The 20,121-nt window shown below is 34.7% G+C and overlaps 1 protein-coding gene across 1 annotated transcript in view; it reads right to left on the bottom strand.

Annotated features, from left to right (window-relative positions):
- The window catches only part of vegfc (vascular endothelial growth factor c), a 50,810-nt gene that overhangs the window by 6,477 nt on the left and 24,212 nt on the right, over positions 1–20,121 (bottom strand). Inside the window, 1 exon segment of the mRNA XM_051121694.1 lies at positions 4,369–4,472. Coding sequence (XP_050977651.1) covers positions 4,369–4,472 — 104 coding nt within the window.

The raw sequence follows: 20,121 nt of genomic DNA, 5'->3' as shown, positions 1-20,121 counted from the left end.
AGGGGTGTGCTCTTGTATCCTACCTCTCTCATTCGGCATAAATCCAAATATTCCATAATATTTCTGTATTTGCGATGTATCCAAAGCTAAACTATTATTTATTATGTAAATTTTAGGCTTTGTACTTAAGTCGTGTTCCTACGGTGACACAGTGAGGCGGGCGCGCTGATGTTTGGTTCATTGTGTTTTATTTTGATAAAGTACCAACTGCGCTGTCAAGTTAGCAATGCTAGAAGCCTGGAACTGATATATTTTGTGTGTGTGTGTGCATCAGCGCCATTACTTCAACTTTCCTCATAAAATCAACTTAAACAAAAAACACACAGGATGTCGCGTTCTGCCATTTGAGTTTATTTTCTGTCACAAAACTGAACTGAAACTCAGCAAATATAGGCTACGTTACGTGTCGCACTGTTTTTCCCCCTTGTCTAACAGTTAACTAAATTAAATGTGTGTCAAATATTTATTCCTTGTATGTATATATGTACTGAAGATTTTTTAACTACATATGACATTATAATTTGATGATATATTTAGTATTTTCACATGTAGGTGGAAAAAAATGTAATTTGTACTACTGTCTGTTTAAAATAAATCAAAAGAAATCTAGCATAGTAGATTATTATTATTTATTTTATTATTATTTTTTTTTCCCTCTCTGTTGTACTGAAATCGTATCAAACAGTGACCCCCGAACCGAGGTACATACGAACCGTGATGTGTGTACCTTTCCACCCCTAGAGTTTATATCTCACAATTCTGAGAAAAAAGTCAGAATTGCAAGTTTATTTCTTGCAAGAAAAAAGGTCTTGGAATATTTTCATTTTCTTTATTTTGAACACTCTTATTTATCACTGACACACATCATTACAACACGTATCTGAAAAAAAAGAATCCATTCATACCACACAAATACAAATGTATACAGACACAGAAGAAAATACTCCATGCTGCAAAATGTTGCTTCACAAGCACAAACAAAACCCGGCCAAATTTGCATGCTCTGACAGCAATCAGTGTTTTTGCAATGGTGCTCTGTCATCGTCAAGCCACATAACTGCTCTCAAAGGATTTCAGCTATGTTTATGTGCCTCAAAGGACATACAGAACAGACTTGGGAAGGATGTGTAGAAAGAGAAAGGGCTAGTGGTAAAAAAATGACCCTTTGTGTCAGGATATCATCAGTTTATCTTATGCAACCTGCCACTGAAGCTGAGGAAGATCTTCCTACCTTTGAGCATTTATACATTAGAGAGCGAACGTATAAAATTACACAACTGGAAAGAGTTGAATACGTAATGCTTAGCTATTAGCAGTTAAAGTAAGCTGACCTGCAAGATAATGTGCTTTTACAGTATCCAGTATAAAGCTTTTCTGTCACAGACTGAGCCAAGTAAAAGGTGATGTGGGACATTTCCATGAAGCAAGGGAAAAGAAAAACAATCCCGACACATTCCTCCTATCGTGTCTGCTTTAGCAAAGATTCATTTCACCTGTTTTACTCCCCAACCGCTACGGTGGAGCTGCACGCGAGTCTATTATTCCATTTCGGTATGACAGTCAACAAAATTGGCCAGCATGCTATAGCAACATAACCATCTACACCAAATCAACCTGTCTTTTCAAATTTAATATAGTGCTGCAATACATGTGCAGCTTTTTTTATCTGCACTCACACATGCACTATATATTTATGCCTATTTTAGCCTTAGGGTCTTCTGACTGCATAGCTTATGCATTCTCATGCTGTGTGCATAAACCAACAGACTCCGGTTTGACCTGTCATATTTACTAAGCGTAAGGAAGACAAGTATGTCACTACCACAGCACTGATCCTGAATTACATCATGCTCCACTTGAACTAGATGTCTGGTTTGAGATCAGATAGAAGGGTGAGCGATTATCCCATTTTAACTGAGCACACTTTGGTGGGGATGTTTTTGTTTGGCTTGAATGATTGCCATAAAGCTGAAAGCAGAAGAAACTCAACTGTGTTTTTGTAGCCTTTGTTTTGTTGACGTAGTCAGGGTGTTGATTGCCGAGTTTCGCTGTGATTACGCTTTGCCTTGAAAAACTACTTCCTTTATTCCAGAGTGGACAGCAAGGTTGCATTGTCACCACCCATTCCAAGAACAATAAGTATCTTTCTTTTTTGCTCGCTTGCTTTCTTGCATAAATAAATACACTTTCAGCTTTAGTTACTGCGTTTAGGACTGCATATTATCATCAATTATTCATGTGTTATTATATAAATAAATAACAAATATGCAATAAATAAATAAATGGTATTAATATGCTGTTATAAATGCAGTAACTTAAGCTTGATTATTTATTTAATAATACAAATAATAGATGTTTATTAAATGAATGCATAAATAAACTTCTGCTTTAGATATTGCATTTAGAACAGCATATTAATACAAATTTATTTATTATTAAATAAATAAATGACAAATAAACAACTAATAAATAAATGGTATTCAAATGCTGTTCTAAATGCAGTAACTTAAGCAAATTTATTTTTCATAATGTAAGCAAATATATTTATTTATTTCATAATGCAAATGTAATAAATGCATGCATAAATAAATAAACTTCTGCTTTAGTTACTGCATTTAGAACAGCATATTAATACAAATTATTTATTTATTATTAAATAAATAAATGACAAAAAACAAACGAATAAATGGCATTAAAATGCTGTTCTAAATGCAGTAACTTAAGCAAATTTATTTATTTGTTTCATAATGTAAATTTAATAAATTAATGCATAAATAAACTTCTGCGTTAGTTACTGCATTTAAAACAGCATATTAATGCAAATTATTTATTTATTATTATATAAATAATTAACAAGCAATAAATAAATGGTATTAAAATGATGCTATAAATGCAGTGACTTAAGCGTGCTTATTTATTTAATAATACAAATAATACATATTTAATAAAAAAAAAAACTATAGTTACTGCATGTAGAACAACATTCTAATACAAATTATTTATTTATTATTTATATAATTGACAAATAGACAACAAACCTTCGAATAAATAAATAAACATGGTATTAACATGCTGTTCTAAATGCAGTAACTTAATCAAATGTATTTATTTCATAACTTAAGCAAATTAATTAATCTTTTTATGTATTTTATAATGCAAATTTAATAAATGAATGCATAAAAAATAAAACTTCTATAGTTACAGCATTTATAACAGCATATTAATACAAATAAATTATTAATAAATAAATAAATGATATTAATATGCTGTTATAAATGCAGTAACTTAGTCTGCTTACTTTTATTTATTTATTTATTTATTTATTTATTATTTAATACAAATTATACATATTTAATAAATGAATGCATAAATAAACTTCTGCTTTAATTACTGCATTTAGAACAGCATATTAATACCAATTATTTATTTATTTATTATTATATAAATAAACTGAATTAATATGCTGTTCTAAATGCAGTAACTAAGGCACATTAATTTATTTATTTCATAATGCATATTTATTAAATGAATGCATAATAAACCACTTCTTTAGTTACTGCATTTAGAACAGCAATTATTTATTTATTATTATATAAATAACAATTAAGCAATAAATGAATGTTCTGTTCTAAATACAGTAACTTAAGCTAATTAATTAATTATAAAATTAATTTCATAATACCGATTTAATAAATTATTGCAGCATATTAATAGCAATTATTTTTATGAATTATGTTCTAAATGCATTAACTTAAATGTATTTATTTAATAATACATATTTAATAAATTTTATATTATTAAATATTATTAAATAATAAATTATTATTAGAGTGAGTAAATATTATATAATAATTATAATAATTTATTATTATATAAATAACAAATAAATTAATATTATTAAAGTATTTAATAATACATATTTAATAAATTAATGCATAAACGTGCTTTAGTTACTGCATTTATGACAGCATCGTAATACCAATTATTTATTATTATTAAATAAATGAATAAATAAATAAATGATATTAATATGCTGTTTTAAATGAAGTAACTTAAGCTAATTAATTCATTAAGTAAGTAATTTGCCATAACTTACTAAAATGCTTCAAATATTTTCAGTGTGACTCATGACTTCTAAGCATTTGAACATAAATCAGCTTGCCAAACCATTAAAATAGCACTACAAACTTTTTCCTCTTGTAAATGGATATATTTTTGTACTACATACTGTATTTCTTATTGAAGAAAAATTCTCTCCTCAGTTGGGTCCCTCTTTCAGTAGGTTTATTTCTCTTTCATACAGTCATGCTCAGACACATATGCAAAACACAGCATTGTAAGGCTTTAAACATGCACATTAGCACTTACCAGAATGCGGTTTTGAAAAAAGGGTGTCGGGCAGTGGCACACATCTGCATAAGCGATCACTCCAGCTGTGATTCTTTGGGCATGTTTTATTCGCCACATGACATCTGCGGAGGAAATAAGTGATTAGCAAGGAGACAGACGGTAGCGTGGTTTGGGAAAAAATCCACAATAAAAGGCAATTCACCAAGCGCTGACTCACATAAACAAAAAATGTTAGCTGTTGACTTAACTGTTATAACTCAGAAACTGATATTTCAGAGATAGATCTCTTTTGATCACAGTCTGGGTCTTAACCTCACTGCAAATGAGCCTATTTGCATTCTTTAATTCAATAATAAAAAGTCCAACTTTCAAAGAGGACACTAAAGATGACTTCACAGACTACAAATATATTTCATTCTGATCACTGACTTCTGAACAAACCTCAAAGGAACTGTCCTGAAAAAACAACATTTTATGCTTTGTTATAGGTTTGGCAGGACTCAGGCAGTCTATCTACAGGATAGAAGAGTCAGAGTAGTTTCAGACAGAGGGAAGGAGGGAGTGATGCTATCAGAGTCCCTTGCTGTCCTGCTAACCAGCAGCACATGGTGTAGTTGGCATGGAGGTCATACTGAGCGAAGTAGAAGCACACTACAGTCCTTTAAATCATGAACAGCACAGGTCAGATTCTTACAAATAGCCTATTCAGATGCCACAAATACTGTAATATATTTTAAGAACTCTAAACGTATGTTTTTCTTAAAAATGTTCAGGAGTAATGCGTCAAGCATCCGTATGGGTTTGCCATTTTGCCAGATACACTGCCAGTCAAAAGTTTTTGAACAGTAAGATTTTTAATGTTTACTAAAGAAGTCTCTTCTGTTCACCAAGCCTGCATTTATTTGATCCAAAGTACAGTAAAAGCAGTAAAATTTTGAAATATTTTTACCATTTAAAATAACTGTTTTGTATTTAAATATATTTTAAAATGTTATTTATTCCTGTGATTTCAAAGCTGAATTTTTAGCATCATTACTCCAGTCACATGATCCTTCAGAAATCATTCTAATATTCTGATTTGCTGCTCCAAAAAGATTTATTATTATTATGTTGAAAAGAGCGGAGTAGATTTTTTTTTTTTTTTTTTTTTTTTTTTTTTTTTTTTTTTCAGGTTTCTTTGATAAACTAAACAAAGTTCAGAACAGCATTTATCTTTTGTAACATTATAAATGTCGTCATCATCATCACTTTTGATCTATTTAAAGCATATTTTAGTTCAGATAAATGGTGATCTTTGGATCTTTCTATTCATCAAATGGAAAAAAAGAACAGCAAATCAGCATTTTAGAATGATTTCTGAAGTAATCATGTTGAAAATTTAGCTTTGATCACAGGAATAAATTACCTTTTAAAATATATTCAAATAGAAAGCATTTATTTTAAATAGTAAAAATGTTTCACAATATCACTGCTTTTGCTGTATTTATGATCGAATAAATGCAGGCTTGGTGAGCAGAAGATAATTCTTTAAAAAGAATTCTTCTGGTATTGTACATTTGCTAACAATTGCTAACATGCATAACCGGAAACAAGAGAAGCAATATTAATTCAGATAGGAAGTTTGTCAAGTGCAAGTAATCAAAAATCAGACAGGTCTTTACCACGTTTTGCATGGAGTGTAAGAGATTTTTACCATGTCAAGTTACAGATATGACAGGATCTATTGTTTGAGTGAAATTTGCCAAAAATTGCATGTTTCAATACGATAGTCAGGACCAAATATAGCTGTTGTTATTCTTTCAGTCTTGTGCAATATACTAAGTATTGCAATTGAATCTGATTTCTTAAACTATTAACCACAAAAGGAATATGGAAAATGTGACTTTCATTTGACATTGCTTGCAAAATACATTACAGATTAAGCCTTTTCTTCCCTGAAAATAAAACAAATCAAATTGAACGTTTAGATGTCATGCATTTTTGTTATAAATTATATTATATTAAAGGTGACGCATAATAAAAATATGAATTTTTCTGTTTAAATGCCACAACCAGATCCCTGGTGCATCTAGCAGCCCAGAAAACATGGAAAAAGAGTTTGTTTTTTTTTTTTGTTTTTTTTGGTAAACCTTTCTCTGCCAGCTTTTGAAAAAAAAAAAAAAAAAAAAAAATAGCCGCTCAGGTTTCAATCCACCACCCATCTCTTCCCCCCCTGACACCAGGTTTTTTCAATCCCTAAACTAGCCCAATCGCATTTTGGAGGGGGTCCCTTGGTAAAAATCACATTCTGGAGGGTAAAAAAAAAAAACAAAAAAAAAAAAAAACATTTTTTGGCAGGGTTCCCCTGGTAAAATTCGCATTCCACGGGATAAATATCATGTTATTGAGGTCGCTTGAACCGCGGACTTGGCAGCACTGCCGTGATGTAGAAAGGAGATATTATTATAATATTACCGCTCCTTAATCTGCACGTTTCCACCCACGGCATTGCTACAACAGGGTACCAGTTCTAATGCTATGGCGAGCAAACCATGCTAACTGTTCTGTCTTTGGCTGCACTGACGAGTACAGAACACTATTTAGACTCCCAGCCTCAGAGGAGACAAGAAAGCAGTGGATTTATTGATTTATTGACTGTATATTACACTGCTACCACACAGATCTAATACAAACATGCAATTTCCTTCCCAGCTGTTTACCTTCAGAGACGTAACCGACTGTTTTTGTAACTTGTGTGTTTTTAACATAAACTTGTGTGTATTTGACAGTTTAAGCGCAATAAGACATGAAAGACAATTTAGTTTAGTACTCACATGCCGTGTGACAGCTGCTCTCTATGCGCGTGAAAACCAGAAAACCGTATATCAGAAGTTTATACTAATATGGTTTAAAACACATAATTTTAACAGGATAGTCATGATAATTAAAACCAAACAGATGCTTTTTAGCAGAGTATCGAGCTTCGAGCTGTAAAGGCACAGCCCTATTCTGGAAAAGGAGGCACGGAGCAGTAGCTCATTTGCATTTAAAGGAACAATCCCTCAGAATGGGATGATTTTTGCAGAGCTCATTTTGATAAGGTAAAAGGGAGTTGTTTTACACAACCATTGAGAATTTTTAACCAAAGTATATTATAGACTTTTCATTAAGAGCCTAAAGAATCATAACAGCTTGTGGAAAATGGGCATCCGATGACCCCTTTAAAAAAAGAAGCATAATTGGTGTCCTTTAATGTAACCTTGAGATAAAAAAAAAAAAAAAAAACAATACTAAATTATAAATGCCTCAATCAGTACATCAATTCAAAATTATGATACAACCAACTAGCACATCTATGTTTTCCATTCCATTTATTTTCCAAATCCAACACTGACTACTAGGAAGATCCAAACTGAAGTCACAGATGAGGTCAAACTCATCTTCTTGTCTGCTCCATTATCCATCTATCTTCTCATGGCCTCAGATTTTCAGTCCAGGCTGCAGCTACTGGGCAGTGAAATCACGGGCCTAACCCAAGATAAACTTTACTCTGGCTTCTCTTTTGTGAAGTGATATGAATCTCCAAAACTGGAAAGTGAGTGTTAACCTAAGAGTGGATCGACACTAGTGTGAAGCATTGCTTTGCTTTTCCATTAAGTGTGGACTGCAAATCGTCTGGGATTTTATATTGCCTGCAGGCAAGAAAAACGATACGGAGAAACCCGTCGAGGAGAGTCCTGTTCTATTAAATTGTGCGAGGAGGTCATTTCTAAAGCCCTCTTTGAATTTCAAGACATCTTTTTCATTTGCATTGAGTGTAATCAGTGCATATGCATATGGTTTTAAACATCTGCAGTGCATTTACATATATCCACAGCTGCAAGGCATCTATAAACTTCAAGGAGATTTACTTTTAATTGCGACTTCATCCGTAGATTATTTGACTATCGATGTTGGGAGTCAAGCCATAAAACAGATTCTAGGACGCAATATTTTTAAGTTATTATTAGCACATCAACAAATCTCAGAAACTGATGTAACCGTAATACCCTGTAGTTAAACTGCCACAACCCATACAGTCCAATGAAACTGAAAGGCCAAGGGCAATGCTTTTCCTGACCCCTAGAAAGACTCCATCCACTAAAAATGTCATGTCGTGGCTCACTGTGAAGAGAAGTTGGCATGAATTCTGGGAAAACTAGCTGGCTCTCCCTCAATTTAAAAAAAAAAAACAAAAAACCCTTAGCGGATTTTCAATAGGGGACAGAACTGATAACCAACACTTTGAAACAAGTTTGAAATTAACATTTATTAATATATTCAATAAATGAACATTTATTAATAAGTTAAGTTAAGTTAAAATAATAATAATTAATAAACATTATGTAAATTGATTATTTATAAATGTTCACCTTTTGATTATTGTTAATGCCTCTAGTAAAATGTGTCTGATTTTTAATTTACAAGGTTCATTTTAAGCCAGCCATATACAGGAAAAAGGTAATGTTTTTAAAAATGTGTAATTTATTGTAAATATTACAATCACAATACCCTATATTTACAATTGCAATTAACTATATATATATATATATATATATATATATATATATATATATATATATATAAAAACGCTAAGTCAACATTCAACGCTACTGAAACTCGTATTTTAGGAACAGGTAAATATATTATGCTAATATGATTGAAGTTTATTAATTGCATTGTGTTATTTAATAACTATTTCTGCCATCTCTACACAAAGACCAAAAAATTACAAGACAACAAAAAAAAGCTTTGGCACAATCAAAAGCTTTTAAAAGCATATTTCTATGAGTTTAGTTTAAACACTTGCAGAAATCCACATATACTGCAACATACTGCAATCTTAATCATTCAAGTACTATATACAGAACTATATACTGTAGTGCATAATGTCAGTTCCATATTGACTACAAAGTATTGCTGTTTACTTATAAAGCCCTAAATAGTTAAGCTTTATGTATTTATCATGCTACAATCCATCATGCTTTTTAAGGTCACAAAACTCTGGACTTTTGGTAATACTAAGGATATCAAAATCCACTAAACGTGGTAGAGAATTTTAGCATTTGGCTCCTAAATCTTAAAATAGCCTGTTTTGATAATATACAGGGCTCACACACACTCTCCGTGTTTAAATCTAGATTAAAGACACATCTCAGTAGCCAAGCATTCACATAATGCATCTCATAACCTTGTGCTATAGTTACTTTGGCTCAAATGCACATGATTATCTATTGTTTGAAATATTAAGAACAGCAACAACACTATTTATTTTCCAACTGCTGTACTGTTTCTACTTCAGTATGTTACTATTATGCCAGATTCAGTTTGAATCCAGCCTCTAATGAAGATATAGATGACCCCGACACCTGTGAAGAGATGACGCCAACCCTGACGTCAACTCTAAATCAACATAAAAGCTTCTAATTTTCCTTAAATTGTATTCATGATGATCATATAATGTAACCACTGCTTTAATATGTTAACTGTTTCTGCCTAAATAAATGTGATGTTAACTATCTGCATAATTTTTATAATCTTAGAATTAATTTTTGCCATATGCACATTACTTTAACAAAGTAGACTGTGAAATACTATTATTAGGGGTTCAAGCGTGTAGCGCTGAAACCGTACTGTAATTGTTAGATTGGCCAAGGATCAGCAATAACCATGTTAAACTGGATTAGGCAAACCAAACCGTAAGTCATAGAGACTTGAAACTTGGAAGAATGGTGGTACTCACACCTTCTACAACTTCACCAAGGCTCGCCCCAATCAGCCTGACTGGGGCGCTACAGCGGTCAAAAGTATGAAATCACTCCTAAACCGTTTATCACAGGCTCAAGTGTCTCCTGTCGTTGGAATCATCCCTCAGATCATCCTTGGATTCATCCATCACCCTGATGAAATTTTCGGGTATTTTGCTTTTTTTTTTTTGTTTTTTTTTTTAAAGTACCTACTTTTGCGAATTAGTACTAGGTATTAGTACTAGGTATACGCCTGATCTGAACAAAACCAGTGCAAAAAGATTTGCTTGAGAGTGAATATTAATAATTATCAAAAAAGACTTTTGACTTGCCATCGCAAAGGGACGCCAAAACGTTCGAAAGGGACAGGGCCTTTACTAAAATGGTGAAATTAGATATCTTTGCCAAACTCACAACGCATATGTAAGAGCTGAATCTGAGGTCACATGAAAAAATTTGCGGAGCTTGGACACGAAAGGCACTATCAGAGGGAAGAAACCTAAAAACAGCCATAACTACCCAACCGTTTGTCCTGTAGACACGATAAACGAGACACGGTACTTTGGTCTTGGTCCAAAGTACCACAAGTGGGTATAAGGACATTTGCTTATCTCAAAACACATGGCCAGCATAGGCCAATACACTCCGAGCGTCTATTAGACCAGGTTAATGGGCATTGATCGAAACGAAACTTGGTGGCCTGTTTAACTCGTGGCCCTAAAGGTCTGTGAGTAATCTGATAGAAAACTCCCACTGAGGGGGTGATATCACATTTTTCAAGGGCGTAAACAATTGTATATTGCACGTTTTTCACACATATGCGTATCAGCCTTCCTCTTTCCGAAAAACTTTGCCTCTAGAACCACTGCTGTCCATCAAACCGTTTGTTAAATGATTGAGAAAATGTAAAAAAACATACTTTTGTGAACTAGTCTTGGGTTTTTACTCAATCTGGAAAAAAAAACACTACAGTGCAATTCTCTGAACTCTCTAGGTCAATAATTATAAAAAATGTTGAAATTTACCCTTTGGAAAGCTATAATAGGGTCGTTTAGAAAAGGGGCCTGTCCAAATATACTTAAAAGCCTATAAAGCCTAAATGAAAACTCAAAACTTCACAAAACCTGCTGAGCACATGCGACAGGTGATTCTAAACAATCATGCAAAGTTTTAGGGAGTTCAGACCACAGCTGGCATTATAAGAAGAAAAAAATGTTTAAAAAAAACATATAAAACATATTTCTATGGAAAATTACCTGGATTTACCAAAAATGCCTTTTTAATCATTTATTTAGGTGGCTTGCTAAATAATATGTCGTGTCTTTTTTTTTCATATGTGCTTAAATGCCTTAAAGCACTTGAACCCCAGTAATCGCTACTTGCATGGAAGCCAAGAACCAAATGTAGATTTTACCGTGGGTTAACTTTGCACTTAGTCAATCACAAAGTCAAATTTAGACCTACAGACCCCTCTCTCTCTCTAGTCTATTCTAAAGGAAATACCACTCACGAACAAGTCCTCAGAGAGTAAACTTTTTTTTTCTAAAAGAAAAAAAAAAAAAGATGTGGAAGTGAACGATCAGGTTGGGACCATTCAGACCCATGCTATTTATTACTTTGTCACCTCCCTCTCTCCCTCCCATTTTCTTTACCACCCTCCACTCTCTCCTTCTCTCTGTTTTTGTGAGTTTAAGTGGCTCGGGCGTAATGTCAGGTCCCCAGGCAGTTTTGGCTTCAGAGTTATCCAGCGAAAAACCAGGCTCAGATGTGGGTTTCCCCTCTAGATCAGAGAGACACGAGACTTCACGGTCTGCCCTCAACCTTTGCGCTGGAAGATATGTGTGTCTGTGTGCAAGTGTGTGTGTATGTGTGTGTTTGTGTGTTCAGTCTTACACCCTGCCGAGAACTGACTCGGATGTAACAGCTCCAGTTACAGGTCCACTATCATTAACCTCCCTTGGCTAAAAGGTGAGAGGTCAGGACCAGTTAGCATGACCCAAGGCTGGATCAGGTCCAGTGAAGGACCATTCTCATGCATACATCAACCCTCCTGTCTGGCTGTCCATGAAATCACTGCTTTTCCACCTAGACAACATGGTGATATATTACCCATGTAGAACTGGTTGTCATTAAGGGTTTGTTCACACTGCACACAAATCTGAATTGGGTTTCACATCTGATCTTTAGGACTGACTGTCCACACTGTCAGTTGCAAATAATGAAATATGTTTGTTTGCAGTCAATATGCAGTGTGTCTGCCTCATTTGTTCTAGCAAATAGAAAACAGCCAACATACAGTTGAAGTCAAAAGTTTACATGCAGAAAAATCCTTCAGGTCCCACAAATTATTTGTTTTTTGATCATTTTTGTATATTTGAACACTTTCTAACAGTGACTACGTATGATATGATTTTCACACTGAGGACAACTGAGGGACTCGTATGCAACTATTACAGAAGGCTCAAATGCTCACTGATGCTCTAGAAGGAAAAATGATGCATTAAGAGCCGGGGGTGAAAACTTTTGAAAAGAATGAAGATGTGTACATTTTTCTTATTTTGCCCCTATTTTTTTTTTCATTTAGTACTGCCCTTCAGATACTACAGAAGATATGTTTCCCAGAAGACAAAATAAGTTCAATTTACCCTGATGTTCAACACCCCCTGGCTGTTAATGCATTGTGTTTCCTTCTGCAGCATCAGTGAGTGTTTGAACCTTCCATAATAAATGCATACGAGTCCCTCAGTTGTCCTCCGTGTAAAAAGATGGATCTGAAAATCATACAGTCATTGTTGGAAAGGGTTTAAATACCCAAAAATTAAAGAAAAAACAAAGAATTTGTGGGACCTGAAGGATTTTTTCTGTAGAACAGCAGACAGTTTAACTCTTCAGGACAAACAATGGACTCATGAACAACTATCACTAAACAAACAAAAAAAAAACAGCTGTAGATCATTCAGGTAACAACACAGTATTAAGAATCAGTACTAAATAAAAAAATAACATGCATTTTGTATGATCCCTCTTATTTTGATAAAATAATTAACATTTTGTAGATTCTGCAAGGTGTATGTAAACTTTTGACTTTAACTGTATATGGCTGATACTGAAGCCAATAATTATTTTCATGTTGTAACTGATAAAAATAAATAGCCAATATTAAAAAATTGTCTCAATAATACATTAAAATAAATAAATAAATAATAAATAAAATGTATTAAACCTAAAAAAAAACTGACCATCTTAAATGCTAAAAATTACAAAACTAAAAATTAGCCTCATTTGACCATCCCACAAGATGCATGAGACAACCATGGCAAAAACATGTTCAAATTGCTCATTCATCTATTTATTCATCTAGTGAATATTTCAAAATTCTCTCTATGAAGACAATGAGACAAAACTCTGCAATTTGTATGTCAAAAAACTAACTCTGATTCTGATCATGAAGATGCATTCCAAAAAAATTGTCTCAACTATACAAATCTGAGTCAAAGAATACTCTAGAATATCAGAATATTGCTGCCTCTCTGACAGTATATGATGAAAGCTTGAGCAACCATTGAATAAGCAGCAAAAGCAACAGTAGGTGTAACTGACGCAAGTGCTGAGATTGCGCCCTGCTGGACACAGTATGTGTTATGCATTTGATGACAGAACAACAAGCTTTCTGACACAATGCACTGTAAACACCATTACATGTCAGTCCGCTTTGCATTCTAAACTTCAAACATACCATGCAAGCTATTCAAACAGATGTCAGTATAATTAATGTTGCGGGTGTTTACTTAGAAAAAGAGAAACAGGTTGTTGAATATCAGAACCGTGAAATAAAGCAAATTGCAGACTAGGCCCGAAACGGTTCAGCGGTAAACTACACACGTACAAGGTTCTCAGTGTGTTTTCAATTACCATATGCTCAGTGGCATAAGACAGCACATTCCTGAGAAAAGAGGGGGGAGATAAAAAGGACTTATGATATGGTCCACGCGAGGTGGAAGACGACCTATTGGATGACTAACGTGTGCACTTGCACCTTGCGTAACGCAAAACAGACGAGTCCATTTAGTCTAGCAAGGTGTCAGGAAGATAATATATAAGCTAGGATAACTTTGAGAGCATGCTTCTAATACGACTACACTGCCATAGATGTCCATAAGCCACATTGAGACAAATCCGCATTCCCACCTCTACAGTAATTCAACAAGCCCATATGTTGTTTGTTACACAGCACGGATTCGTTCTTTGCTGGGGGCTGTCTAAAGAGGTCTGCAGATTTACATTTAAAAGTCTAAAGAGGTTATAAATATCCATTTTCCATATATTAATGTAAACTACGCTACAAGCCATAGTCAGCCTGCACTTTGAATCACATTAAAATGCCAAAACGAAGGTCGGCTGTTCAAACAAACACGTATTTCATATCAACCTCTTTGCTCTGTATTTCTAAATGCTGAAAACACTACTTATCATACCTATAATAATGGACTGCTAAACGTTCCAGGAATTCAAACTTCACAAGAGATTGAAATCAGTTGCTGTTACCAGGAGATCTTCAGATCAGCAGAATAAAGCAGAATAAAGCAGTATTGGCAGTGTGAAGGTAATTATATATCAAGATTAGAGTACGCATTATTGCAATGTTGTTATTTTGGCTGGAAAATCCGTATAATGATGTTTTACATGAGAAATAATGAATCATAGGCAAATGAATTTTTATAATAAATAAATAAATGCACACCTAAGGTGGTAATGCAGCCACTGCGCAAAGCGGAAGGAAATAAAAAGGCTTGTTGTAGGTTGTTAGTGATATCAAATTTTAATACGGTCAAAACCTGCTTTCAACTACTCTAGCTGTACGTTTCCTGAAAAATAATTGGAGACTTTCATCAATGTGCATTAACCAATCAAATTCAAGCATTCAGCAGCCCCATAGTACAAGCATTACATAACAATGGTGTAAATATTCTATTACAAATATTCTGTTTGTACATCGGATGTTCATTTTCCACGAGTTGACATGATTTAGAGTTTAGGGTCTTCATAAAATGTCCTCAATGGTCATGTAAAACAACATACTTTTGGCCTAGTCAAAAACAGCTCTGTTCACATTTACATGTTTCAGTGCATGTCTCTTTAAATGATAATGAGCTACTGCTCACCCCACCCCTCTCTTCCGTTTTTTTTGTATCAAAAACAAAACTAATGAACCGTGTCCTCAGTGTCTTATGTTGGGAGAAAATGAAGACTTTTATGTTTACTTTTACATCCCACTATAAAACACATGCATTATGAGACACTGTTGTTGCTACAGCTGAGGGTGGAAATATGCAAATACAGGACAGTCTGTCAGTGGTTGTGGGCGGGGCTTGAGCAGTATGACATCATACTCAAGAATCAAACAATCAAAACGGCTTGATAATTGAGACTGTTTAGGTTTTTTATGCAAACGTCATGTAAAATTTAATTTTGCATCCAATGCCCCCTTTAATTCTCATTATATACATTTTTTGATACACTTGGTCACAAACCACAAAATCAGATTTTTTTTTTTTTTTTTTTTACAACAAATGAAGTCAGTTTTTGCATCCCATTATGCAACATTTAAAGGATTAGTTAACTTCCAAAACATTCACATATTTTATAAATTACTCACCCCTTGTCATCCAAGATGTTCGTGTTTTTCCTTCTTCAGTTGTTAAGAAATTCTGTTTTGTTTTTTATTTTTTTGAGGAAAACATTTCAGGAATTTTCTCCATATAGTGGACTTTTATGGTGCCTGTGAGTCTGAACTTCTAAAATGTTTAAATGCAGCTTCATCTGAGAAAGAAGGGTCTTATTTAGTAAAATGATCAGTAATTTTCTAAAAAAAAACAAAAACAAAACAAAACAAACAAAAAAAAAAAAGTACAATTTATACACTTTTTAACCACAAATGCTCATCCTGTCTGCAATGCACGTGCGTACTCTGTGCACTCTGGTATAAGACAGTTAGGGTATGTCGAAAAACTTCCATGTCATTTTATCCTCCAACTTCAAAATCGTCCTACATTGCTGTTTTATCTTATTTTGGAAAGGCCATATGACCTTTGCATGTTCACTTTGTAAACACTGGGTCGGTATTTCTGCAGTGATGTAGTACGATTTTGAAGGTGGAGGAGTAAATGCAGCCCAATCTCAAGGCAATTCATACATATTTTATGAGGTGGCTAATTCGTACAAATTTGAACGACCTCAGTCATACTACCTCACTTGTATGAACTTACTCGTACAAATTTATACGATTTTAGTGAAAAAGTATGTATTTTACGTATTATTATTGCACAATACGTATGAATTCGTATAAATCACCTACATATAACCCCACCCCTAAACCGACCCTTCACCGAAATCGTACAAAATCGTACGAGAGTTGAATTAGACACCTCGTAAAAATATGTAAGAATTTGTTGTGAGATAGCGTTGGAAAATGAGATGCTAGTTTTTAAACATACCCTAACTGTATTGACCCGGAGTGCACAGAGTACGCATGCGCATCACAGAGCTAGACAAGATGAACATTTGAGGTTAAAAAGTATATAAATTGTAAATTTACAAAATGACCAACCGTTTCACTAGATAAGACTTTTCTTCCTCGGCTGGGATCATTTAGAGCCCTTTGAAGCTGCATTTTGGAAGTTCAAACTTGCAGAGACCATAGAAGTCCACTATATGGGAAAATTCCAAAAATGTTTTCATCAAAAAACATAATTTCTTTACGACTGAAGAAAAAAAAAAAAGACATCTCTCTTTATAATCATTGTAATATCTATTGCTCAGTATTTGATCATTTTTAACTAAAAAAGTTGCGGAATGCAGCTTTAAATATTATTGTTTTTATTGTGTTATATTCCGTTTAATAATTATCTACCTCCTATATGTCTGCATATTGTTTGTACTTTCTTCTCAACTGGAAGCTCCTGTCACTAAGATAAATTCCTTTTGTGTGTAAACATACTTGGCAACAAAGCTCTTTTTGATTTACAATGTCTGAGTCTACAATGCAGTAGCCATGCTTTAACGCTGTAACACAAATTAGACTGTAAGAACTGAACTGGCATACTATAAACATTGCATCCACAGAGTAATAGAGTAAGAAGATGGTGTTTCACAGCTGTTATATAAGAACTTGGTAGTTTACGAGAAAGAGTGGAAAACAATAGTAAAATCCTGATGAAGTGACAAAAAAACAGACACGCATATTGGCAGATAAAGAACAGCTGAGGGTCAAAAGTCATTAGGTAACAGTCTGATTTTGATAGCCCCAGTGATGTCTGAAAGTTTCTCCTCCTGGAAAGTCTCTATTTTCCTAACATAGTGAATCATCACCTCGCAAACAATACAGAGAGAAAGCGAAACGCAACCACGAGCCAACTGCTGATAATCACTACCAGCCCTCTGCCATTTCACTGCACATGCGTTGATAACACCAATAGGGTTTATATGCTATGTTACACTCTAGACCACACATCTGAGGTGAAACGCGTACTTTTTCTTCTTCACAACAAACAGTGGGAACGGTGTGACTTTAACACCTTGCGGTCCAAAGCTGGACGCTTGAAGTAGACCACCCTGCGTTAAACCCCGGCGGTGCAGACTGCCCTTGTCTTTATCAGATGGCACAGGTTCAGGCAGGATTTTTCCGAATATATGATTAGAATCAAGCCGAAAGCATTCAAAGCTGACCTGGAGTGATCTTGAATTAATCTGGCCTTGGAGTCAGATTAAATAAAAAAAAAAACCTTATTCTACAACGAATTCAGAAAGCATACTCTGCAACATGGAGGAGATTGCAAGACAGCAAGTCCCCAGCTCGCTTGTTGACCTTCTCACAGCTGTAAAGACAGCTGTAAACAATTAAAAAGACAGCGTAAGAGACAAGCACACAGTAAATGACGTCAGCTAAAGGTAAAGCTGCACGTCCGCATTGAACTCTCCATCTCCAAAATGTGGCATCCTCACATGCGCAGACGTTGTGCTGTCCCCGCTTGCGTGAAAGCACGAGAGGAATGAGGAGATGAAGCCTCAGTGTGTCCAGGAAACCAAAACAACATATAACACACTTCCACAGTGCAGGTCGCCCTAGGAACACATCTGCTTTTTCTTAAGCAAGGCCTGGCTGTGCAGGACCTTGTGGGGGGATGATGCCTCTTTCCTTTTCACTCCCCCTACCGCAAATCACTTTGACAAGGGATGGCTTAAGAAAAAACAGCGCTGAAACACATAACAATAAACAGTTCTTTTCCTCAGTTCTTCACTGAGAGGCTCGTGGGTTGCTTTTTAGCGTTTAACAAGTTTCAGTGTGACGTGTGATTACGTTTAATAAATAATTAAAGGGTTAAGTTATCCAAAAATGAAAATTCTGTCATCAATTAGCCTTCCTCATGCCGTTCCAAACGCTTGATACATTCGTTCATCTCATACACGGAGCACATCTGATAAGGTAATAGAAGATGAAACGTGCTTGCTTGATGCCCGAGAATCAACTGGGTTTGTTCTCGGAAGTCATGCAAGTACCATATTTGACGTGCTCTATATATGTGCACTAATCAGTGTTTATATGTGAATAAATGCCTTATGTTAACCATATAAATGATCGTGTCTGTTAAGAACACTTCAGAAGCTTAAAGGAATAGTTCACCCAAAAATAAAAATTCTGTTATTAATTACTCGCATTCATGTCATTTCATACCCGTAAGACCATCATCCATGTTTGCAACACAATTGAAGATATTTCTGATGAAATCCAAGAGCTGCATAGACAGCAATGCAACTGACACTTTCAAAGCCCAGAAAGGTAGTAAGGACATCATTAAAATACTCCATGTGACATCAGTGGTTCAACCATAATTTTGTGTGCAAAGAAAACAAAACGACGCATGCTGACGCAGGAGCCACTGATGTCACATGGACTACTTTAACAATATCCTTATTACCTTTCTGGGCCTTGAACATGGTAGTTACGTTGCTGTCTATGCAAGATCTAAAAGCTGTCAGATTTCATCAAAAATATCTTACTTTGCATTCAGAAGATGAACAAAGATCTTACAGGTTTGGAAAGACATGAGGTTGAGTAATTAATGACAGAATTTTTGGGTGAACTAACACTTTTGGAGATATTCATAACCAGTGTTGGCTAAGTTACTCTGAAAATGTAATTTAAATTACTGATTACAGATTATTCCTTTTAAAAGTAATCAAATCACTGTTCTGATTACTTTATTTCAAAAGTAATTGGTTACATTACTAGTTACATTACTTTTTTCTGTACATCCACAAAATTTACGAAAAATAGTACGTTTGAGTGTTGCCTAACATCCCAGCATAAACACTCTAAATCTGTTATTAAAGCATCAATATTCACAAACCACTGTTATTTTTACTAAAAGCAATAGGCTGCTGCGTGCGTGGTTGCAGAATGCACGGCATTTCGAACGGTGAGTGGATTTTCTGATTGTCCATTGCATTCCAGAAATCAACATTTTTCAACGCTGCAAACACGTGTTAGAAATAGAAACTTTGCCTATGCGTACGCGTGTTAATCGTTTTTGTTTTATATTAGTAGTTCTTGTCGCTTTTGTGCAGTACATAAATAGCAGTTCATTTGTTTGAGATATTTTATGTTAAACTTTAGATATTTCTATTTTGCTGGAGTCCCGCATATCATTTTATTCTATTGCGTCCCGCACACACGAGTCTCTGCCCTCCCGCATCCACACACGCCCATCAAGTCTTGTCCCGCACCACTCTCTGTTATGTCGATTAGGACCTGCACTCCAGCTGAACTTGACGCTACAGAGACAAGACACGGGACAAGACTTTATGGACGGGTGCGGTTGTGGGCACGGCCGGGCAGAAACTCATAGGAAGAGAACAGAAGTTGATGCGTTGCTCTGCGCACCCGGTACGTTCTCAAGACGTTTTAATGTGCCGTGCTGCCCTTTCAGGAGGTTTTCACGGTCAAAAA

This window comes from Labeo rohita, chromosome 1, assembly GCF_022985175.1.
Source record: "Labeo rohita strain BAU-BD-2019 chromosome 1, IGBB_LRoh.1.0, whole genome shotgun sequence".
Taxonomy (NCBI): domain Eukaryota; kingdom Metazoa; phylum Chordata; class Actinopteri; order Cypriniformes; family Cyprinidae; genus Labeo; species Labeo rohita.
This window is presented reverse-complemented; position numbering and strand designations above follow the sequence as displayed.